This window comes from Phacochoerus africanus, chromosome 1 (genome assembly GCF_016906955.1).
Source record: "Phacochoerus africanus isolate WHEZ1 chromosome 1, ROS_Pafr_v1, whole genome shotgun sequence".
Classification (NCBI taxonomy): Eukaryota; Metazoa; Chordata; class Mammalia; order Artiodactyla; family Suidae; genus Phacochoerus; species Phacochoerus africanus.
The window spans coordinates 276,843,797-276,868,587 of record NC_062544.1 but is presented as its reverse complement, the minus strand read 5'-3'; the positions used below and the strand labels follow the sequence as shown (position 1 = coordinate 276,868,587).

General features: G+C 44.3%; 1 protein-coding gene across 3 annotated transcripts in view; it reads right to left on the bottom strand.

Moving 5' to 3' along the window:
- IFNAR2 (interferon alpha and beta receptor subunit 2) overlaps nucleotides 1-24,791 on the bottom strand; it is a 49,987-nt gene that overhangs the window by 22,122 nt on the left and 3,074 nt on the right. For 2 of the 3 annotated variants that reach the window (XM_047795604.1, XM_047795611.1), the window contains exons 2-5: nucleotides 6,953-7,044; nucleotides 5,554-5,595; nucleotides 3,662-3,785; nucleotides 287-459 (exon numbers count right to left, since the gene is read on the bottom strand). In XM_047795604.1, the coding sequence (XP_047651560.1) occupies nucleotides 287-459; nucleotides 3,662-3,785; nucleotides 5,554-5,595; nucleotides 6,953-7,007 (394 nt within the window). In that variant the 5' untranslated portion in view covers nucleotides 7,008-7,044. The remainder of the gene's footprint in view (nucleotides 1-286; nucleotides 460-3,661; nucleotides 3,786-5,553; nucleotides 5,596-6,952; nucleotides 7,045-24,791) is intronic. The other variant, XM_047795621.1, reaches the window with a different exon arrangement.

The window sequence follows — 24,791 nt, the reverse complement described above, 5'->3', positions numbered from 1 at the left end:
TCGTGGCAACGCAAAGAATGACCGTCTTGGTGATGATAATGAAGATTACAAAAGATGAACTCCGGAGTTCCCATTGTGGCTCAGTGGGTTAAGACCCTACTGTTGTCTCTGTGAAGATGTAGGTTTGGGCCCTGGCCTTGCTCAGGGGGCTAAGGATCCGACGTTGCTGCTAACTGTGGCGTAGGGCTGCAGCTGCAGCTCTGATTTGATCCTGGGTCCAGGAACTTCCATATGCCGCAATTGTAGGTGTTAAAAGAAAAAAAAAAAAAAAAAGGGATGAACTCACTGTCTGTTGCCATGAAGAAAGAACCCATGCACGTGACCAGAGCTGTGTTCTCTCTGAATGCAACCACTCTGGGAATGTACGTCTCCGTCAGGTTTATCCACACATCTGTTAGGTCACAAAATGACCTTGTGATATTCGCACAAGTCTCAACCATCTTCATATTTTCTTGTTTGCTTTGAAAGGGAAAGAGATGGCAAAAGGTGACTTTAGCACTTACATGATGAGAATCCATGACCTGTAGACCCTGTCTCCTCATTCCTTTCTGGCTCTGCTCAAATGTCACGGTGTGAAATCACCTGTCGTCACCACCTTATTGCAAATGGGGTGCCTTACCTCGCTCCCCTAAGCACCTTATTTCTCTCTCTCTCTCTTTTTTTTTTGTCTTTTCTAGGGCCCCATGCACACGGCACATGGAGGTTCCCAGGCTTGGGGTTCAATTGGAGCTGTAGCCGCTGGCCTACACCACAGCCACAGCAACACCAGATCCGAGCCGCGTCTGCGACCCACACCACAGCTCACGGTGATGCCAGATCCTTAACCCACTGAGCGAGGCCAGGGATCGAACCCGCAACTTCATGGTTCCTAGTTGGATTCGTTAACCCCTGAGCTACGAAGGGAACTCCCCTTATTTCTCTTTAAAAATTTTCTTTCTTAACATATAGTTGAGTTACTATGTTATGTCCATTTCTGCTGTACAGCAAAGTGACCTGGTTATATATATATATATATATATATATATATACATTCTTTTTCTCATACTATCTTCCATCACGGTCTATCCCGAGAGACTGGATATAGTTCCCTGTGCTGTACCGCAGGACCTCACTGCTTATCCATTCTCAATGGAATAGTATGCAGCTACCAACCCCAAACTCCCAGTCCACCCCCCCCCCTCCCCTCTCCCCCTTGGCAGCCATAAGTCTGTTCATGTCTATAAGTCTGTTTCTGTTTTGTGGATAGGCTCATCTGTGCTGTATTTTAGATTCCACAAATAAGTGATATCATATGGTATTTGTCTTTTTCTTTCTGGCTTACTTCTCTTAATATGAGACGCTCTAGTTCCTTCCATGTTGCTGCAGGAGTTGGTCTTTGTATAGCTGAGTAGTATTCCATTGCGTATAGGTACCAATCTTAATGCATTCATCCGTCAATGGACATTTAAGTTGTTTCCATGTCTTGGCTACTGTGAACAGGGCTGCCGTGAACATACGGGTGCATGTATCCTTTTGAATTGTAGTTTTGTCAGATGGATGCCCAGGAGTGGGACGGCTGGGTCATACGGTAATTCTATACTTAGTTTTCTGAGGTATCTCCATCCTGTTTTTCATAGTGGTTGTGCCAATGCACATTCCACCAATGGTGCAGGAAGCTTCTCTTTTCTCCACACCCCCTCAAGTATTTGTTATTTGTTATTTGTAGACTTATTAATGCTGGCCATTCTGACTGGTATGCAAGCCCTCTCTCTTGATCTCTCTTTCCTGCCTTTATTTTTCTTTGTACCATTTGCCCCCACCTGCACCATTATATCTTTGTTCACTGATCTCTCAGCCTACCTGAAGAATGTTTTCTCCAAGAAAGCAGGCCTTTTAGTTCATGGTGACCCCTGGCAGGTAGTAGACGCCTAATGTTTGCTGGATAAATGAATGAGTGACTGTTGGGTGTTCACGGCAGGGGCCCTGATCTCCCTGCCCCCACAGACACTCATGGATGCTCTCCCTGAGACCCCCCCCTCTTGGGAGAAGGACCACATGGTCCAGTCCTAAGTCAGCCTCTGCCATATGGGGACAGCACAGACAGCCGCTTTCTTGAGCTTCAGAAAGGCTGGTAGGAGTTCCTGTCATGGCGCAGTGGTTAACGAATCCGACTAGGAACCATGAAGTTGCTGGTTCAATCCCTGGCCTTGCTCAGTGGGTTAAGGATCGGGCATTGCCATGAGCTGTGGTGTAGGTCACAGACGTTGCTGGGATCCCGTGTTGCTGTGGCTCTGGCGTGGGTTGGTGGCTACAGCTCTGATTAGACCTGTAGCCTGGGACCCTCCATATGCCGTGGGTGCGGCCCTAGAAGAGGCAAAAAAAAAAAAAAGAACAACAACAAAAACAAACAAACAAAAACCCCCAGAAAGCCTGGTAGTGATAGATGTGACCACCTGATACAGGCATGAACTCACAAGCAGGTACCAAAGAGAAACCCACAAGAGGGCCTCCAGTGGACCAATCAGCAGCAGTGGCAACAGCCGCGAGCCAAGCAAACAACCAACAAATGGACGCTCCAAGGGGCTACTGGATCAAAGCCATGGCTTAGGAGGGTGATTATGAGATATGGGAAGAAGAGAGTCAAGGAGGGTCCCATCCATTATGTCATGAATCCCAGAAGCAACCCCGAAGGAGGAGCACTAGCCCAGAGAGACCGCTCTGTACCCAAAGGTCACAGCTGGTTGGAGGCAGACTTTGGACCTGAGCCTGTCCTAGGCTGGGCGGGGCAGGTTTCTGATGTGCCACTGAGCGAGGCCAGGGATCGAACCCACATCCTCATGGATACTAGTCAGGTTCCTTTACCACTGAGCCACGACGGGAACTCCAGAATGTTTGTATTTTTAACCAAAGCCAATTTCTACAAGTCAGAGTCTCAGAAGCAAAATAATTTTTGCATCTATTTTTCATAATGATTTCTCTAATTCAGTAAGTCTGGGTGATAAAGAGTGTTGCGTTTTCTGAGGACAGGAGCCGGAAGTTCCGGTGCTGTAGCCATGGTGTAGGTTGGCGGATACAGCTCCAATTGGACCCCTAGCCTGGGAACCTCCATATGCTGTAGGTGTGGCCTAAGAAGAAAATAAATAAATAAATAAATAAAAATTTTAAAATATTTATTTATTTATTCTGTCTTTTTGCCTTTTCTAGGGCCGCTCCTGCGGCATATGGAGGTTCCCAGGCTAGGGGTCTAATCAGAGCTATAGCTGCCGGTCTACACCAGAGCCAGAACAACACAGGATCTGAGCCGCGTCTGTGACCTCCACCACAGCTCAGGGCAATGCCGGATCCTTAACCCACTGAGCAAGGCCAGGGATCGAACCCGCAACCTCATGGTTCCTAGTCGGATTCTTTAACCACTGAGCCACGACGGGAACTTCTAAAATTTTAAAAATATTAAAAAAAATACAAACATTTTGTCAAAAATAACTTTGGGTTGTCCAAGTATTCAATGCAATTAAAAACAGATAGGTCTTTTGCCTTTGGACTTTCAAAGCTCTGAATAAAATCCAGATTGGGGGTGGAGAGCCAGAGAGAAAAGTTCTACCACGAGATCACCCCTTCCCCAGTCCCACATAACAGAAGGATGAGACGTTTAGCAAGAGGAAAATGAAAACGTCAAACCAACCTCATGATCGTGTACCATAATGTGTAGTGAGTTGGCACGACCAAATGATTTTTTAATTCCCATGATAAGATTGACTGGGAATTCCGGAATCTCATCTTTAAAGTGCAAGATTCATCTGTAGAATCTAAAGGGAGTGGGAGGAAAAAAAGAAAAGAAAAATTAAAATCACGAACCCAGGGCTGTATCTCGGTCACGGCCCAACCTGTCTCTTGGGATCTGGAGTCCCGCACTTCGAGTAGGCAAGCCTTTCCCAAGAGCCCTGGGGTCCTAGAAACCCAGAAGGAAGAGCTCTTCATTGTATGATTAATTGAACTCATACAATTAATAAATGCAACACACTGTTGGGGGCAGGCATGCTTCGGAAACCGGAACTCAGCATTGCATAAACAGAATTTGGGCTCACCCAGTTATGACCGACTCTCAGTGGCTTCCTGTGTCAGAATAACCCGCCCTGTCCTGAGCCACCCCATCTTCTCAGCTCAATGATGCCCCTCTCCTCTGGCCCTCCCTAGGCGGCTCAGCCCACCTCAGCCCACAGCGAGTTTCCCTCTTCAGAATTTCCCACTGTGCTTATTCCCCCCTTTTTTGGGAGGTGGGGTGGGCGGAATGTGTACCCAGGTTGGCCCTTCCCAGTCATTTCAGCCCCAGGGCTATGCTGAAGCAGGTGCTAGTCATAGACCCATTCTACAGACCATGACATTGGGAAGCTGATGAGTGCAGTGTGAAGGAAGTGGCAGTGGCCAAGGAGACTTTACAGCTGTACTTGTCACATCCTGCCTTTTATAGTTAATGGCTAAAGTGTCAAAGATCATCTAAGCTTCCTGTGGTTTGATCTGGGCCTCTGCTTCTTGGTGGCCAAGGCCACACACCCTCACTGTTCATCGTGTATCCAGCCTTCTGATGAGCTCTGGCATAGGTTGGTGGCTACAGCTCTGATTAGACCCCTAGCCTGGGAACTTCCATATACTGTGGGCGCGGCCCTAGAAATGGCAAAAAGCAAAAAAAAAAAAAAAAACCACAACAAAACATATTTTCCCTTATTCAGTACCAGGTACCAAAGAACAGGTGAGAGAATGCAGATTAAAGGGAAGTTATTTCTGGATGCTCTTTTGTCTGTGTCTCTTCATTTTTCTATTAATGACAATATTAAGAGTCGAATGTTCTTTATTTTTTAATTTTTTTGTCTTTTTGCTATTTCTTGGGCCGCTCCCTCGGCATATGGAGGTTCCCAGGCTAGGGGTTGAATTGGAGCTGTCACCACCGGCCTACGCCAGAGCCACAGCAACGCGGGATCCGAGCCGCTTCTGCAACCTACACCGAAGCTCATGGCAATGCCAGATCCTTAACCCACTGAGCAAGGCCAGGGATGGAACCTGCAACCCCATGGTTCCTAGTCGGATCCCTTAACCACTGAGCCACGATGGGAACTCCAAGTCGAATGTTCTTTTAAAGGATTTGAAGATTTTCTCTAGGAGTTCCTGCTGTGGCGCAACAGGTTCAGCTGTGTCTCTGTAGCACCAGGATGCAGGTTCGAACCCTGGCCAGGCACTGTGGGTTAAAGGATCCAGCCTTGATGTAGGTCACAACCGCAGCGGGGATCGGATCCCTGGCCCAGGAACTCCATGTGTCATGGGGTGACCAAAAAAGAAAAAAAAAAATTTTTTCTCTAACGTTAATTTCTTATAATAGTTTTGTGAGACAAATGTGAAACCTAGAATTGGCTAAATTTTGACTTTGTTTACAGAGAAAGCATTTGAGGAAAAAAGATTCAGACAAAATGGGCAATGGATCTGGGATCAAAAATCAAATCTCCCACATGTTTGACTTCTAAATGCTCCGTCCAACACTCTGACCCTTGTACAAAATTTTACCAAGCCAAGAAAACCACTTACCAGACAAAATAAAAGAAATACCAAACACGAGGCTGATGTGCACTGGGAAGAAGAAAAAACAGGTTAGAAAAGCAACAACACTTGCTGGAGTTCCCGTTGTGGCTCAGCGGGTTAAGGACCATCTAGTATCCATGGGGGTACAGGTTTGATTCCTGGCCTCCCTCAGTGGGTTAAGGATCTGGCATTGCCCTGAGCTGTGGAGTAGGGGGCAGATGTGGCTTGGCTCCCGCGCTGCTGTGGCTGTGGTGTAGGCTGGCAGCTACAGCTCCAATTTGACCCCTAGCCTGGGAACATCCCTATGCTGCAGGTGCAGCTCTACAAAGAATAAAACAAAACAAAACCAAAACCCCCCCAAATAAGATGTTTGGGAATTGACACTAGTAACAAGGGTTAGCTGGCTGAGGGACTGTCCTGGGAAGCAGTTATTTACCTGGAACAATTCTTAGGATATGAATAAGCAACGTTGCTAATTCACAAACTTCCAAGGCAGAGGTACCCAGGTTGGTGGAGGAAGAAAGGCCTTGGTAATGAGAAGTGGGGATTCTCATTTGTTTCCTGGAGGTCCCATGACTTAGGAAGTAAGGGTATGGTGACTGGTATTTTTTTTTTTTTTGGTCTTTTGTCTTTTCAGGGCAGCACCCGAGGCATATGGGGGTTCCCAGGCTAGGGGTCTAATCAGAGCTACAGCTGCTGGCCTACACCAGAGCCATGACACAATGCAGAATCCAAGCCGTGTCTGCGACCTACACCACAGCTCACAGCAACGCCGGATCCTTAACTCGGTGAGTGAGGCCAGGGATCGAACATGCAACCTCATGGTTCCTAGTAGATTCGTTTCCATTGCGCCACGATGGGAACTCCGTGACTGGCATTTTTGGTAGGAGAGTATAGTTTTCATACACTCTCCAGTGGATGGAGCTATGGAATAGATGCACGGTGATGCTGAAATAGGATCAAACGAAAGATAAAGAAAAGGCAGAAATGAGGAGGGCTATGGACAAAAACAAAACAAAACAAAAAAATCAATAATAAATGAAGCGTGGAAACTAAAGTTCAGGGATGACTTTCCCGTTTTGTGACGTGGAGGGGAACAAGGGGTTTAGCCTTTTTTCCAAATATGGGAGCAGAGTGAAAAAACTCCATCCTGGATTGAACGAGGGTATTAAGTGAAATTCTGATTCAAATTATAACCAGGCTATCCCCCATCATTACTGAGCCTTACGAACACACATTTTGTTCATTTGTGTGTTTCCCTAAGATAACAGTAGGGCAGAAAGACATCATTAACCATCATTAATGGTTTAAAGTCTAAACCATTAACACAGATTCCTAAGTTCCAGCTAGCTCTTGACATTGGGCGGCCAACACTGGGAGCTGCGATGAAGAAGTTAACACTTACCCATGGGATACAAATTGACAGGTCCGATTACGGAGACATTCTGGCTCAAAAGCATCTTTGTTAGTTTAGATGTCCTTTTCTTATGTTCACATCTGAAAGGCAATCAGTATGAGGGGATCAAATTCCCAAGTGTCTAATCAAATTGCAAAGATAACAGGCAAAGACACGACAATGAAAGAGCAGCAGGAAATTCCTGATTCCAGGTTTCTTCTGTCCTCCTGGGAGCTGAGCCATTGATCCCCATTTCCACAAGCAACTTTATCTCAGCTTCTGAGACCAATTCCCTACCTGGTCAGGGAGACATCTGAAATGTAACTCTTAAACAGGTAGTAATAGAGTCATTTGGTTTCAAATTTTTAAACATGCAAAAAAGTAAATAGTGAGGAGTCTTACTGTCTTGTTTCCTTTCGAAAACTTTTTATTTTTTATTGATTTTTTAATCTTTATTTTGATTCATTTTTTAGGGCCACACCAGGCTAGGGGTCGAATCGGAGCTGCAGCTGCTGGCCTACAACACAGCCACAGCAACCCCAGATCCAAGCCGTGTCTGGGACCTACACCACAGCTCATGGCAATGCCAGATCCTTAACCTACTGAGCAAGGCCAGGAATCGCATCTTCATGGATACTAGTAGGGTTTATAACCTGCTGAGCCACAACGGGAACTCCCTTATTATTATTGTCATATTATTTTGCTTTTTACGGCCACACCCAGGGCATATGGAGGTTCCCAGGCTAGGGGTTCCAATCGGAGCTGTAGCTCCTGGCCTACACCACAGCCATAGCAACGCCAGATCCAAGCCACATTTTCGACCTACACCACAGCTCACGGCAACACTGGATCCTTAACCCATTTAGCGAGGCCATGGGTCAAACCCGAGTCCTCATGGATCCTAGTCAGGTTTGTTAACCACTGAGCCACGACAGGAACTCTGAGAACTCCCTTATTTTTTATTTTTTGGTAAGTCCTTCAGAGTATCTTCATGCACAAGCAAAAACATACATTCTTATTTCCCTCCCCCACCTTTTTTCTTTTTTTAAACACAGAAATGGCATATACATTTGCTCTTCACTTTTTAAGTGCTTTTTCCACTTAAAAATGTATTTGAGAGATCTTTCTACATCAGCACCAAAGAGAATTTCCTTGTTTTTTTTAAATAGTTGCATAGCCTGATTTATAGATATACCATGATTTATATCATCAGTCCCTACGATGGATATTTGAGCGGCTTCCAACAGTTTCTGCCATGGATTATCTTGGAAATGCGTCATTCTGCCTAAGTCAAGTCTAAGAGGGAGTAAGCTTCCCAGAAGTAGGATGGCTAGTCCTTCAGCAGGCAACAGCCCATTCAAGTTAGGATAATTTGAGGAAGATTTAAATCAAGGGACCATTTACAAATGTGTGAGCAGGGTGGAGGCCAATCATAAGCAAGAATGTAGTATCTGAAACTTAATAACAGGGGTAGGAGAGGATGGGGCCTGTTACCATCCTGGGCTAGAGGTGCAGAGGGAAGACGCCGACGCTGGAATTTGGAAGGTGAGGGCTTGTGTGAAGAGCTGCGGTGTAAGCCATCAGAACTGGCTCAGGATGACGGCGCAGGGAGCTGGGGGCGAGGGGTACATTTCCCTCACTGGCTCCTCCCCCTTCTCTTACTTGGGGCTCCCCATTGGCTGAACCCAACCGGAAGTCATGGGCCAGGGCTGCTGGTGGCTGGACCCATGCAAGGCAGGATCCTGGAGCGCAGTAAAGGTGGAGGCGAGGTGTCCGGTCTCCTGGCTCCAAAGGGCTATGCATTTGTAGGTTTGATAAAAACGGCCACACTCTCACCCTTGTGGCTGTAACCAATTTATGCATCTGCCAGCAGGGTGTGAGAATTTCTACTTCCCCACAAAGGAAGGGCTTCTGGGGTATGATAACGATTACAATCATGATAACTTTCAGAGGTTATCATTTAAGCTCTTGGATTTTTAAAAATCAAATTCATAAATGTGAAATTGTCTTCAGACTACTGTTCGTTTCTATTTCTTCTATTCTGAGACTGAGCATGTCTTCCTATAGGTAACGGCTGTTTCCTTTCTTGTCAACGGTCTGTTTGTACCTTTGCCTATTTTTCTACTCAGTCGTTGCTTTTTTTCATAATGTTTTGAAGGGCTTTTTCTGTGGGAGGGAAACTGGCCCTTGATCAGTGACATGAGTCATACCTTTTTCTTTCCACTGTCATTGTGTCTTGTCCTTTGATTTGCTTTCTGTTCTTTTTTTTTTTTTTAAAGCATGTAGAAGCTTCTGAGTTCTCTGCTTTCAGATTTAAAACATATTTTGTTTTCTTAGCATCTGCATTTGTTTTTTTTTTTTTTGTTTGTTTTTTTTTAGGGCCGCACCCTCGGCATGTGGAGGTTCCCCGGCTAGGGGTCTAATCGGAGCTACAGCTCCCACCGCAGCCACAGCAGCGAGCATCTGCGTTTTGAATCAGAAAGTCTTCCTCACTTCAAGGTGAGAAAGGAATTCTTCAGTGTTTTTAATGGCCACCAAGTCCCTGGGCCAGGGATTGAATCCAAACCGCCCAATGACTCCCCCCCCCTCCTCCTGCCCGTTTTAGGGCAGCATAAGGAGGTTCCCAGACTAGGGACTGCATCAGAGCTACAGCCACCAGCCTACAGCAGAGCCGCAGCAAGGAGGATCCGAGCCACATCTGTGACCTACACCACAGCTCACAGCAACGCCGGATCCTCAACCCACTAAGGAGGTCAGGGATCCAACCCGCATCCTTATGGATCCTAATTGGGTTCGTTAACCACTGAGCCACGAAGGGAACTCCCTTAATGATCCTTTAACCCACTGTGCGGGGCCAGGGATGGAACTGGAGGCTCCGCAACAACTTAAGCTGCCACAGTCATATTCTTAACACAGTGGGAACTCTATCTTGGATTGTCTTAACGGAAACTTGCCTATTTTCATGTCTTGCTTATCAAATATATATATTCCTTTTTAGGGCTGCACATGCGGCGCATGGAAGTCCCCAGGCTTCCCTCAGGTCAAATCTGAGCTGCAGCCACAGGCCTACACCACAGCCACAGCAACACCAGACCTGACCACACCTGCAACCTACACCACAACGCCCTCCCATTTCACTTCTGTGAAATTTCACCTCACAGCTTGCAGCAACGCCAGATCCTTAACTCACTGAGAGGGGCCAAGGATCGAACCCACCTCCTCATGGATACTAGTCAAGTTCTTAACCTGCTGAGCCCCGACGGGAACTACTTGAAATATTTTTTTTTTCTTTTGTCCTTTTAAAGCCACACCCATGGCGTATGGAGGTTCCCAGGCTAGGGGTCCAGTCGGAGCTGTTGCTGCCAGCCTACGCCACAGCCACAGCAACACCAGATCTGAGCCATGTCTGTGACCTACACCACAGCCACAGCAATGCAGGATCCAAGCCATGTCTGCAGCCTAGAACACAGCTCATAGCAATGCCGGATCCTTAACCCACTGAGCGAGGCCAGGGATCGAACCCACAACCTCATGGTTCCTAGTTGGTTCGTTTGCACTGTGCCATGATTAAAACTCCTACTTGAAACATTTTAAGGAGCCCCCAGGTTGGTCTCATTTCTCCCTCCCTCGGAGATTTTGTCTCCAACCAAGTAACTGGGCCTTACTGATTCTGGGTGTTTCTCTGTTCCCCCAACATAGGGGCAGCATCAAGCCCCAAACCAAAAATGACCACAACAGGGAGTTCCCATCGTGGCTCAGCAATAATGCACCTGACAAGTGTCTTTGAGGATGCAGGTTCAATCCCTGTCCTCGATCATTGGGTAGGGAATCTGACATTGCCGTGAGCTGTGGTGTAGGTCGCAGACACTGCTTGGATCCTGCATTACTGTGGCTGTGGTGTAGGCCAGCAGCTGCAGCTCTGATTCAACCCCTAGCCTGGAAACTTCCATATGCCACGGGTGTCGCCCTAAAAAGATAAACAAACAAATAAAAAACCCCAAAATGACCGCAATGGAGTAAACTTGAATTCAAGCTAAAAACAAATTAAAAAGTCCTCTTGGCTATCATGCTATCAGGTCCCATCCAGGATATTCTAGAAAAATCAAAAAGATTCCAAGTCAAAATTGCCATCTACCACCCCTGAGCTAGCCAGGAACCTCAAATGATTTCATAACACTGTACCCATTTAGAACATCCCCGGAGGCAGCTTTGTGACATGTCCTCAGCATCACTGCTCCTTGGGATGTGAGAAGTAACATGTCTTTTCTATCAAAGGAAATCTTGTGTGTGTGTGTGTGTGTTATATTTCTTTTTTTTTTTTACTCAAATGAATTTATCACATCTGTAGTTGTATAATGATCATAACAATCTAATTTCACAGGATTTCCATCCCACAGCCCAGGCACATACGCCCACCCCCCAAAATGTCTCCTCCGGAGACCATAAGTTTTTCAGTGTCTGTGAGTCAGCATCTGTTCTGCAAAGAAGTTCAGTCTGTCCTTTTTTCAGATTCCACATGTCAGTGAAAGCATTGGATGTTGGTGTCTCTTTGTATGGCTGGCTTCACTTAGCATGATAGTTTCTAGGTCCATCCATGTTGCAAAAAAATGCTGGTATTTAGTTCTTTCTAATGGCTGAGTAATATTCCATTGTGTATATGTACCACCTCTTCTGGATCCACTCCTCTGTCCATGGACATTTAGGTTGTTTCCATGTCCTGGCTATTGTAAATAGTGCTGCAATGAACACTGGAGTACATGTGTCTTTGCGAGTCATGGTTTTCTCTGGATGGATGCCCAGGAGTGGGATTGCTGGATCAAATGGTAGTTCTATGTTTAGTTTTCTGAGGAATCTCCATACTGCTTTCCACAGTGGTTGTACCAATTGACAATCCCACCCACAGTGTACTAGGGTTCCTTTTTCTCCACACCCTCTCCAGCACTTATTGTTTGTAGACTTTTGGATGATGGCCATTCTGGCTGGTGTAAGGTGGTACCTCATTGTGGTTTTGATTTGCATTTCTCTAATAATGAGTGACGCTGAACATCTTTTCATGTGTTTCTTGGCCATCTTTGGAGAACTGTCTGTTTAGATCTTCTGCCCATTTTTTGATGGGGTTGTTTGTTTTTTTTTTGGTATGGAACTGCAGAAGTTGTTTATAAATCTTGGAGATTAATCCCTTGTCAGTTGATTCACTTGCAAAGATTTTCTCCCATTCTGTGGGTTGTCTTTTTGTGTTGTTTAGGGTTTCCTTTGCTGTGCAGAAACTTTGAAGTTTGAGTAGGTCCCATTTGTTTATTTTTCTTTTTATTGTCAATACTCTGATAGGTGGATCTGAGAAGATGTTGCTGTCATTTATGTCAGAGAGTGTTTGGCCTATGTTTTCCTCTAGAAGTTTGATAGTGTCTGGTCTTATATCTAGGTCTTTAATCCATTTGGAGTTTATTTTCGTGTATGGTGTTAGGGAGTGTTCTAATTTCATTCTTTTCCATGTGACTGTCCAGTTTTCCCAGCACCACTTATTGAACAAGCTGTCCTTTCTCCATTGTATAGTCTTGCCTCCTTTGTCATAGATTAGTTGGCTGTAAGTGCATGGGTTTAATACTGGGCTTTCGATCCTGTTCCACTGATCTATATTTCTGTCTTTGTGCCAGTACCATGCAGCTTTGACGACTGTTGCTTTGTAGTATAGTCTGAAGTCCGGGAGCCTGATTCCTCCAGCTCCATTTTTCTTTTTCAGGATGTCTTTGGCTATTCTGGGTCTTTTGTACTTCCAAACAAACTTTAAAATATTTTGTTCAAGTTCTGTGAAAAATGTCTTTGGTAATTTGATAGGGATTGCATTGAATCTGTAGATTGCCTTAGGTAGTATAGTCATTTTGATAATATTAACTCTTCCAATCCACGAGCATGGTATATCTTTCCATCTATTTGTGTCATTTTTGATTTCTTTCATCAGTGGCCTGTAGTCTTCAGAGTACAGGTCTTTTGTTTCTTTAGGTAGGTTTACTCCTAGGTATTTTATTCTTTTGGATGTGATGGTAAATGGGATTGCTTCCCTAATTTCCTTTTCTGCTTTTTCATTGTTGGTATATAGAAATGCTATCGATTTCTGTGTATTGATTTTGTATCCTGCAACTTTGCCAAATTCGTGGATAAGCTCTAACAGTTTTCTGGTACAGTCTTTAGGATTCTCTAGGTATAGTATCATGTCATCTGCAAATAGTGATAGTTTTACTTCTTCTTTTCCAATTTGGATTCCTTTTATTTCTTTTACTTCTCTAATTGCTGTGGCTAGGACTTCCAGAATGATGTTGAAGAGCAGTGGCGAGAGCGGACATCCTTGTCTTGTTCCTGATCTCAGCAGGAATTCTTTCAGCTTTTCCCCATTGAGAATGACGTTCGCTGTGGGTTTGTGGTATATGGCCTTTATCATGTTGAGGTAGGTTCCCATTATGCCCACTTTCTGAAGGGTTTTTATCAGAAATGGGTGTTGGATTTTGTCAAAGGCCTTTTCCGCATCTATTGAGAGGATCATATGGTTTTTATTCTTCAGTTTGTTAATGTGGTGTATCACACTGATGGATTTGTGGATACTGAAGAACCCTTGCATCCCTGGGATAAATCCCACTTGATCATGATGAACAATCCTTTTAATGTATTGTTGGATGTGGTTTGCTAGTATTTTGTTGAGGATTTTTGCATCAATGTTCATCAGTGATATTGGCCTGTAGTTTTCTTTTTTTGTGTTATCTTTGTCTGGTTTTGGTATCAGGGTGATGGTGGCCTCATAGAATGAGTTTGGGAGTATCCCTTCCTCTGCAATTTTTTGAAATAGTTTCAGAAGGAGAGTTGTTAGCTCTTCTCTAAATGTTTGATAGAATTCGCCTGTGAAGCCATCTGGTCCTGGACTTTTGTTTGTTGGAAGTTTTTAAATCACAGTTTCAATTTCAGTTCTTGTGATGGGTCCATTCATCTTTTCTATTTCATCTTGGTTTAGTCTTGTAAGATTGTACTTTTCTAAGAATTTGTCGATTTCTTCTAGGTTTTCCATTTTATTGGCATATAGTTGCATATAGTAGTCTCTTATGATCCTTTGTATTTCTGTGATGTCCGCTGTTACTTCTTTTTCATTTCTAATTTTATTGATTTGAGTCCTCTCTCTTTTTTGCTTGATAAATCTGGCTAGGGGTTTATCAATTTTGTTGATCTTTTCAAAGAACCAGCTTTTCGTTTCATTGATTTTTTTCTATGGTTTTCTTTGTTTCTATTTCATTGATTTCTGCTCTGATCTTTATGATTTCTTTCCTTCTACTAACTTTAGGTCTTGTCTGTTCTTCTCTCTTGAGCTGCTTTAGATGTAAAGTTAGCTTGTTTATTTGAGTTTTTTCTTGTTTCCTGAGGTGGGCTTGTATTGCTATAAACTTTCCTCTTAGAACAGCTTTTGCTGCATCCCATAGGTTTTGGAGTGTCGTATCTTCATTGTCATTTGCTGCTAGGTATTTTTTAATTTCCTCTTTGATTTCTTCAGTGATCCATTGGTTGTTTAGTAGCATGTTGTTGAGTCTCCCACGCATTTGTGTTTTTTGCAGTTTTTTTCTTGTTGTTGATTTCTAGTTGAATAGCATTGTGGTCGGAAAAGATGCTTGATATGATTTCAATTTTCTTAAAGTTACTGAGGTTGGATTTGTAGCCCAGGATATGATCAACCTTAGAGAATGTTCCATGTGCACTTGAGAAGAATGTGTATTCTGTTGCTTTTGGATGAAATGTCCTATAAATATCTATTAAGTCCATCTGGTTTAATGAATCATTCAGGGCCTGTGTTTCCTTATTGATTTTCTGTCTGGTTGATCTGTCCACTGCTGTAAGTGGGGTGTTAAAGTCCCCCACTATGATTGTGTTATTGTCGATTTCTCCTTTTAAGGTTGTTAGCAGTTGCCTTATATATTGTGGTGAACCTGTGTTGGGTGCATAGATATTTAAAATTGTTATATCATCTTCTTGGATTGATCTTTTGATCATTATGTAATGTCCTTTGTCCCTTAAAATATTCTTCATTTTAAAGTCTATTTTGTCTGATATGAGTATTGCTACTCCAGCTTTCTTTTGATCCCGTTTGCAGGAAATATTTTCTTCCATCCTCTCACTTTCAATTTGTATGTGTCCCTAGAAGTGAAGTGGGTCTCTTGAAGACAGCATATATATGGGTCTTGTTTTTGTATCCATTCAGCCAGTCTATGTCTTTTGGTTGGGGCGTTTAGTCCATTCACATTTAAGGTAATTATTGATATGTATGTTTTTATTGCCATTTTATTTTGGATTTGTTTTTGCTGCCCTTTTTCCTTTCCTTCTTTTCTTGTTCTTTTCTGCCTAGAGAAGTTCCTTTAGTATTTGTTGTAAGGCTGGTTTAGTGTTGCTGAATTCTCTCAGCTTTTGCTTATCTGTGAAGGTTTTGATTTCTCCTTCAAATCTGAACGAGAGCCTTGCTGGGTAGAGTAATCTTGGTTGGAGGTTTTTTCCTTTCATCATGTTGAGTATATCATGCCACTCCCTTCTGGCCTGCAGAGTTTCTGTTGAAAAATCTGCCAATAGCCTTATCAGGGTTCCCTTTATGTTATTTGTTTCTTTTCCCTAGCTGCTTTCAAGATTTTCTCTTTGTCTTTAATTTTGGTCAGTTTGATTAGTATGTGTCTCAGGGTGTTCCTCCTTGGGTTCATTTTGTATGGTACTCATTGTGCTTCCTGGATTTGAGTGAGTGATTCCTTCCCCATGTTAGGGAAGTTTTCGGCTATTATCTCTTGGAATATTTTTTCTGTCTCCTTCTCTCTCTCTTCTCCTTCTGGCACCCCTATAATACAGATGTTGGTGCGTTTCACATTGTCCCAGAGTTCTCTGAGACTCTTCATTTGTTTTCAATCTTTTTTCTCTTTTCTGTTCTGCATCCTAATTTCCACTAATCTGTCCTCCACTTCGCTTATTCGTTCTTCTGCCTCCTGTATTCTGCTGTTAGCTGCTTCTAGTGAATTTTTTATTTCAGTTATTGTATTTTGCATCTCTTCTTGTTTAAGTTTTATATCTTGTATCTCTTTGGTCAGTGTTTCCTGTAAGTTATCCATCTTTGCCTCCAGTTTATTTCCAATGTCTTGCATCTTCTTCAGCATCAATAGTCTAAAGTCTTTTTCCTGGAGGCTGAGAATCTCCTCATGGCTTAGCTGTTTTTTCTGGGATTTTTTCTTTCTCCCTCATCTGAGTTATAGTTCTCTGTCTTTTCATTTTTATAGGTTTTTGGTGTGGTGACCTTCTTACAGATAATAGAGTTGTAGCCTCTCTTACTTCTGATGTCTGCCCCCCCTGTGGCTGAAGTCAGTATGGAGGCTTGGTGTAGGCTTCCTGATGGGAGGGGCTGATGCCTGCCCCCTGGTAGGAGGAGCTTGTTGTAATCCCTCTGGGGGGTTGGGCTTAGTCTCTGGATGGGATTAGAGGCAGCTGTGTGCCTGAGGGGTCTTTAGGTAGCCCGTTTACTGAGGGGCGGGGCTGTGATCCCACCTTGGTTGTTGTTTGCCCTGGGGTTTCTCAGCAGCTGGCTGATGGGTGGGGCCAGATTTTCCCAAAATGGCCACCTCCAGAGAAAGGCACAGCTGCTGAATATTCCCGAGAGCTTTGCTTTCAATGTCCTTCCCTCACAACAAGCCACATTCACCTCTGTTTTCCCAGGATGTCCTCCAAGAACTGCGGTCAGGTTTGACCCAGATTCCCTTGGAGACTTTGCTTTGCCCTAGGACTCAGTGCACGTGAAAGTCTGTGTGCGCCTTTTAAGAATGGGGTCTCCATTTCCCCCAGTCCCGTGGAGCTCCTGCGCACAAGCCCCACTGGCCTTCAATGCCAGATGCTCCAGGGGCTCTTTCTCCCTGTGCCAGATCCCCATATGTGAGAGTTTGATGTGTGGCTCAGAACTCTCACTCCTGTAGGTGAGTCTCTGTGAACCAGTTAGTTTCCAGTCTGTGGATCTTCCCATCCAGGAGGTATGGGGTTGTTTATATCACGAAATCGCCCCTCCTACCTCTTGATGTGGCCTCCTCTTTTCCTTCTGGAGTAGGGCATCTTTTTTAAGGTTTCCGGTCCATTTTGGTGAAGTGTGCTCAGTCTTTAGTTGTGAATTTTGTTGTTTTTAGGAGAGAAGTTGAGCTCCAGTCCTTCTATTCTGCCATCTTAATCCCGTCTCAAGAACTTTCAAATACTTTCTGAATAAACAGGCGAAGAGCTGAAACAGCGAACAGACTGACTGCTCCAAACATGCCCCTCAAAGGAAATCTTGGTTACTCCATTTTGCTCCGGTTTCGGCTGAGATGTCCTCCTGCGACCCCCTCCTCTTTCCCTCTTCTCCCAGCAATAGTTTGTTTCAATTAGCCAACCAGGCAGAATGGGCACCCTGACCTGACCCATGGGAAGGGGACAGGTACCTCACCTGTGTTAGGGATAAATAGGGAGGGTCTTTTCTTTGCGCACGCTTTTGGAGTACCTGCACCCTTCTGCAGAAGTAAAGAGGCGTGTCAAGATTTCCCCTTGTCCATGTGTCTCATTTTTGGACACTGACGATCCGAGCCATTTTCCAACAGGGAGAAGCCTGCACAGTCGAGGGCATCCCCCAGATATTGGGCGCACCAAGATTATTATATGCCACCTTGGGCCTGATTCCCGTATATCTGATCATTGCCTTGGGGGCTCTGGTCCCTCTGTTTTGTTCTGATGGTGGTACATCTTTGCCTTTGTTCTGCGTTTGCAGAACCCTTCATCTCCTTAGCAGCTGAGAAGCACACACACACAACTACACAATGAGCAGGCTCGCTTCCCTGCTCTGGGCCAGGGGCGGCCTCCTTCCCATCTTTGTTCCTGGTGACTCATACTCTACTTTCAACCAGATGTCTGGTTCTCACGTCTTGTTTGCTTGGAGAAATCTAATTGCCCATCTGGGCATCGTGCCTGGAATTGTTAATGGGGTATTTTTGGTCTCTCCCTGGTTCTCAACCGATCAGGCTTCCTGAAGCACAGCTCTTGCAACTCTCATCTCTGTAGCCAGGGCCAGCTTTGGCCACCAACCCCCCTCCCCCCCGGACCCTGCACGCAGAAAGGGTCCCACATGTGGTTTAGTGCTCTCACTGGGCCATCTTGAAATTCTTCATCTTTTTATCTTTGAACTTCAGGCTAGTTAGTAAAGTCGAATGGGACAATGGCAACACGTGGTGGGCTTGGAGCCTCAGTTCACACTTGGGTCTTGCTTCTCCCTCCCCAGCAGGATGGGGTCCCAGGCCCTGCCTGGCCCCTCTCTCTGCACCCCAGGACTGCTGACATCCTTTTCTGGGGGGACAGTAACTGGTTGCATCATGGGAGAGCCCCATGTTGCATCAATGCCATCTTGTGTGTGCAGAGAGGGTGAGCCAGGCAGAGTGGACGCTGTCCCTGGGCTGCCTCACTCGGAAGATGACTGGCTGGTCTGGTGTCTAGGTCAGCCTCGATCCAGGTACACAGCATGGCCAGGAGCAGAGATTTCAAGGCGCAGACTTAGATGGCATTCCTTTTTATCACAAGTTCTCCATACCTGAGTTCTTTATTTTGACTAGTCTCTTTATTTGCTATTTGCTGGATTTTGTTATCCAGGAGTTTTGTTTTGTTTTCCCATAAGAGCTATTGGGTGCAAATTTGAGAAGGCCTCCTGCCTGTTGGTTTTTTTTTTTTTCCCGTGGTTTTCTTTTTTCTTTTTTCTTTTTTTTCTTTTTAGGGCCCCACCTTCCCAGGCTAGGGGTCAAATCGGAGCTGCAGCTGCTGGCTTAACACCACAGTCAGAGCAATGCCAGATCCTGAACCCACGGAGGGGGGGGTGAGGGAATGAACCCATATCCACATGGATACTAGTTGGGTTCTTAACCCACTGAATCACAACGGGAACTCCCGAGAAGGCCTGCTGTTGACTTTCAACTTGAATGACCTCTTCGCTGAATGAAATACCCTCTTGCAAAAAAGCTTCTTGCCCTTAGTTTTCCCTCAGCACCACTGTCTTCTGGCATTTAGCACAGTTCTGGAGAAGTCTGAGGCCAGCATGATTTGGTTTTTCCCTCATTTACTCCTTTTTTTTTTGGATTCCTAAATCACTCGTTTCCTTTGAATTTCCATCGTTGAAGCTATCTTGGCAATGATCATTTCCAGATGAAAATTTCCTGGAAAATGCCAGGAAATTTTGGCCTACAGACCATTTTTTCTTGCTATCAAGGAACAACCTTGGATGTCACCAATATGCCATGGGCTGGGATGGCAGATCCATGGGAAGGGGAGACAAAGGTTTGACTTTCCCTGAGCCCATCCCAGGCTGGTGTGTGGCGTGGGCAGCACGAGCGGGTTCCCAGCATCCTCCAGGCCCAAGGGCACGTGTGCCCAGGGTGGCCAGGGCAGAGGGGCCTCGGGCATCTGTGGGGAGCAGCACTGGCCCTGAGTATCTCCGTGCAGAGGGAGTGCTCTGTGGGCTGGTTGTGTCCCCGGATGGGGGACCCCCCCCCCCTTCCTCCTTGTACCCTCCCCAGTCTGGCTCAAGTTTGCTGCTTCTGGTTGCATGCTCCCAGTTTGTGCTATAAAATGCCAACTTGGTAATCCACTGATTCTCCATCTGGATTAAATACTCCTATATTTGCATTTAAATCTGGCTTTGCATAACATAGGGTAGAATGGTAAAATTCATGCTTCTAAATACATTTTTTTTTTTTACTTAGAATGACATTAAATAGCAAAAAAAAAAAAAAAGAGAGAGAGCAAGACAAGTTGAAGAGAAATTATGGATGAAAACAAAGAGCTTTATATTTTGGTACCTTCAATGGTACTCATTCCTGCTTTCTGAACAAATGGGCCCTGCCTTTTAATTTTGCTCTGGGCTCTGCAGATTCTGCTGCCAGCCCAGCCTGTAGCTCTGGGTTGCCTGACAGGGTACCAGGGCCTTAGGCTGAATTCAGGACTGCCATCGGCTTCTCTAGTGTTCCCTGCAATAACTGTCCCATGTGAGTGGCGAGTGCTGGGGGACACATCATACCCTCCTCTGGCTTTCTCCTACCCCACTCCCCCAGACACCCTTGCCATTGATACCCAAACAAATACCACCAATTGTCAATGCCCCTCCATCCCCCCCTGCCCCCACCCACCGCCACTCAAATGAATACTACCCAGCAAAGTGATTATTCTCTGAATTCCAACTCCTCCTAGACAGACAGACAGATGGACAGACAGCCCTGCAGAACTGGCTGCCTCCCATTCTCCCGATAAAGAACAGACTTGTGTCTTTTCTTCTATCTGGCACAGCCTGATGCCTGGCACGTCTTTGCTAGTCAGTGAATGAATGGATTCAGAAAGACTAAAAAATAAAATTACACAATTTTTTCCTGGAAATTAAAAAAAATATGAAAAGCACAAAGAGGAAAATAACAATCATCTTTATGTTACTACCAAGCATCAACCAGGGTTAACATCTTGGCATATTTGTTTTGAATGTATTTTACAAAGATCTTTCTGTTTCAGTAAAAATTCTTCTATGTGTTCATTAAAATTTTTTTAAAATGATGTTTGAAGTAAAAATCCCATGGAGTTCCCGCTGTGGCACAAGGGGATCGGTGGCGTCTTGGGAGCCCTGGGATGCATGTTGGATCCCCGGCCCAGCACAGTGAGTTAAGGACCCAGTGTTGCTGCAGGTACGGCACAGGTTACAACTGCGGCTGGGATCTGATCCCTGGGCTGGGAACTCCATATGCTGCAGGGCAGCAACAAACAAACAAACAAACAAACAAACACATCTCAGCATCCAGATATTTCCATCATTAACATCTGGGGGACGTAATCCCAGAGATCTTTCTATGCATAGACACACACACACACACACACACACACACACACACACACACTCAGGGTGTTTCTGCCTAAATTTAATTTTACTTGGAAAAAAAAAAAACAAACAGAAGCAAAAGCTGAAGAAATTGTTGACATTTAAATTATCTCCATAAGAAAGAATAACTGCCTAAAATATCCCCCTAAAGTTAGAAAAAGGTTACAAAAGACACTAGGAAGTTGGAATATGATGTATTCACAGCATATAATCTATTAAACCATATACACATATATATTTTTTTGCTTTTTAGGGCTGCACCCAAGGCATATGGAGGTTTCCAGGTTAGGGGTCTAAATGGAGCTACAGCCATAGCAACTTGGAATCCGAGCGACATCTGCAATCTACACCATCACTGCAACGCTGGATCCTCAACCCACTGAGCAAGGCCAGGGATCGAACCCACGACCTCATGGTTACCAGTCGTATTCGTTTCTGCTGTGTCACAGTGGGAACTCCTTAAACCATATTTATTGATTCATGCTTAAAAGATAAGAACCATAGGATATAATCCCATTTTTTTCAGTGGAGGGGGTGGGGGTGCGGGGAGGTGCACCCACGCCATGTGGATGTTCCCCAGACCAGGGATCAAACCTGCAGCACAGTGGCGACCTGAGCCACTAGGTGATAGTGCCAGATACCTAACCTACCAGGCTATCAGAGAACAACTCCTATCTCCTTCCATTTTCCTCTTCTACTTCTTTATTTTTTTTGGTGTCTGGATGTATATAACAATCACATTTTATTCTACCTATAATTTCCAAAGAAGTTCTGTATTAATTCTACATTATTATTATTATTATTTTGGCCTTGCCCATGGCATGCAGAAGTTCCCAGGCCAGGGACTGAACCCGTAGCACAGCAGTAACCAGAGCCTCGGCAGTGACTGTGCAGGATCCTTAACCTGCTGAGCCACCAGGGAACTCCTAATTCTACATTTAAATAAGTGCTCACCAGTAGCCCTTTTTAGCATAAGTTCTCCATATCTGAGTTATTTATTTCGACTTCTGTCTTTATTCACTATTTGCTGGATTTTGTTATCCGGCAGTTTTTTTGTTTTTGGTTTTTTTTCCATAAGAGCTCATGGGTGCTGAATTTCTTTTGTTTCTTCATATTCGAGAAGGCCTGCCAGTTGACTTTCAACTTGAATGACCTCTTCGCTGAATGAAATACCCTCTTGCGAAAAAGCTTCTTGCCCTTAGTCTTCCCTCAGCACCACTGTCTTCTGGCATTTAGCACAGTTCTGGAGAAGCCTGAGGCCAGCATGATTTGGTTTGTCTTTCCTTTACTCCTTCTTTGTTGGATTCCTAAATCATTTGTTTCCTTTGAATTTCCACTGTTGAAGATGCTTGGTGCTGATCATTCCTAGATGAAAATTTCTTGGAAAATGGCATATGCTTTTTTTTCCCACCTACAGACCATTTTCTTCTTCATTTCAATGAAATGTCTTTTATCCTTTTTTTTTTTTTTGCATTTTCTGTCCCATTTGTTGGTTTCCCTATATCAGAGAGCCCGATTATCCTAATACTTGATTGGGCTTTATCTGTCTTCTCCATTAGATTCTTTATAAATGACTTTATCTTTGTCTCTTTCCATCTGCATTTGTTGGGCTTAAATGAAGTCTTTCCTCTGTTAAAATATGTGTATCTTCAGCAGGATGTATTCTGTTTTCTTTTTTCCCCTATAGTTGTGTTTCAGTGATATTCTGTGTATCTCCATAAGTCTGCAGTCTCCTTTTCATTTCTTTTTTTTTCTTTTTTCTTTTTTTTTTCTTTTTCTTTTTTTTTTATCTTTTTCTAGGGCCACACTTGTGGCATATGGAGGTTCCCAGGCTAGGGGTCTAATCCGAGCTGTTGCTGCCGGCCTACACCAGAGCCATAGCAACACCAGATCCAAGCTGCTTGTCTGCAACCTACACCACAGCTCATGGCAATGCCAGATCCCCAACCCATTGAGCAAGGCCAGGGGTTGAACCGGCAACCTCATGGTTCCTAGTCAGATTCATTAACCACTGAGCCACAACAGGAATGCCTCCTTTTTCATTTCAATTACAATTTTTTTCTCATCTTTGAAGGTTTTTAAAACTTCCTTTTTTAGGGGCTGTACCCACAGCACATGGAGGTTCTGAGGCCAGGGATTGAATCTGAGCTGCAACTGCCACCTCAGCTACAGACCACAGCTGAAGCAACGCCAGAATTTAACCTACTGCGCTGGGCTGAGGGTTGAACCTGTGCCTCTGCGGTGACCTGAGCCACTGCAGTCAGATTGTTAACCCACTGTGCCACAGCGGGGACTCCTCTAGTGATTTTTTTTTTAATTCATATTTTGATCCATTTTTTTGGTGAGATATAAAGCTATGGTAAGGAATTTCCTTCTGTCCCAAGAGTAATGTTTTCTTTTTAGGAAGACTCCTGCAAGCTATGTTATTCTTTTCCCCCCACCCCATACTGTTTCTATTTCCCTTGTTTGTACTTGATGGCTTTGTCACCTGCTATTAGGATACAGTGGAGTGAAAACATGACCTTATTTTAATAACTGTACCTGATTCAAGTTTGATCTGTCAAGACTGGTAGCTTCTCTAGCCTAAAGCATTGGTGCTGGGATGGGGGAGCTTTCATCGAGGGAGTGCAGTCTGTCAGTACATTTGGACTCTGCTTCCTTCTGGAAGATTCTGTTAAATGTCCTGCAGCAGAGTCACTGCCTCTGGTGGGGTTCTGAGGCAGGGTCAACCATTGGGCCTTTGTGTGGTGTTGGCTTTTCCTGCTCCCACTCAGGCTTATCTCACTCCCCTCTGATCACTAGGAAGAGCCTACTGCTCCTCTGTCCAAGAAGGAAATAGCTCAGTAATGTCAAGAACTCAGTTTTCTTCTTTCTTGTTTATTAGGGAGCAGTTTCAAGATTTTTGTGGATTTACCAATATCATTTCTGGTGGTTGGGCACACTCAAATTTTGAATATATTTTTGGGACTCCTCCTACACTGTTGGTGGGAATGTAAATTGGTATAACCACCAGGGAAAACAGTATGAAGTTTCCTCAAAAACACTAAAAATGGAACTACCATATGATCCAGTAATCCCACTCCTGGACATATATCCAGAGAAAACCATAGTTTGAAAAGATACATGAACCCCAGTGCTCACTGCAGCACTATTTGCAATGGTCAAGACATGGCTAAATGTCCATCAACAGAGGAATGGATAAAGAAGACATGGTACCTATATACACTGGAATATTACTCAGCCATTAAAAAGAATGAACCAATGCCACTTGCAGCAACATGAATGGACCTAGAGATTATCCCACTAAGCAAAATAAGTCAGACAAAGACAAACATCATATGATATCACTTATATGTGGAATCTAAAAAAAAGGATATAAATGAACTTATTTACAACACAGAAACAGATGCACAGACATGGAAAACAAACTTATGGTTACCAAAAGCGGGGGGAGGTGTTGAAGGTTGGGGATTGGCATGTATACACTATGGTACATGGAATGGATGGTCAGTGGGGACCTGCTGTACAGCACAGGGAACTCTACCCACTATTCTGTGATAACCTATATGGGAAAAGAATCTGAAAAAGAACAGATAAGGGTATGTGTATAACGGAATCACTTTGTTACATAGCAGGTATTATCACAACATTGTAAATCAGCTGTACTTCCATAAAACTTTTTAAAAAATGGGAAAAAATATTTTTAAAAACCTCAGAATTAAAACCACCACCACCACAACGTTAAAGAATAACTTTCCCAGGTACCAGCTTGTAAAACCCTGCCTTATGGGGAAAGTGAACGGACCATTTTCTCGTTGGTTCCAGAAAACATTTTCAGGGGCTCTGAACTACTCCCTGCCCCTATCTCTCTCTCTCTCTCTTTTCCTCTTTTGTTTTCTCTCTTCTCCACTTCTCATCACCCTTACTTCA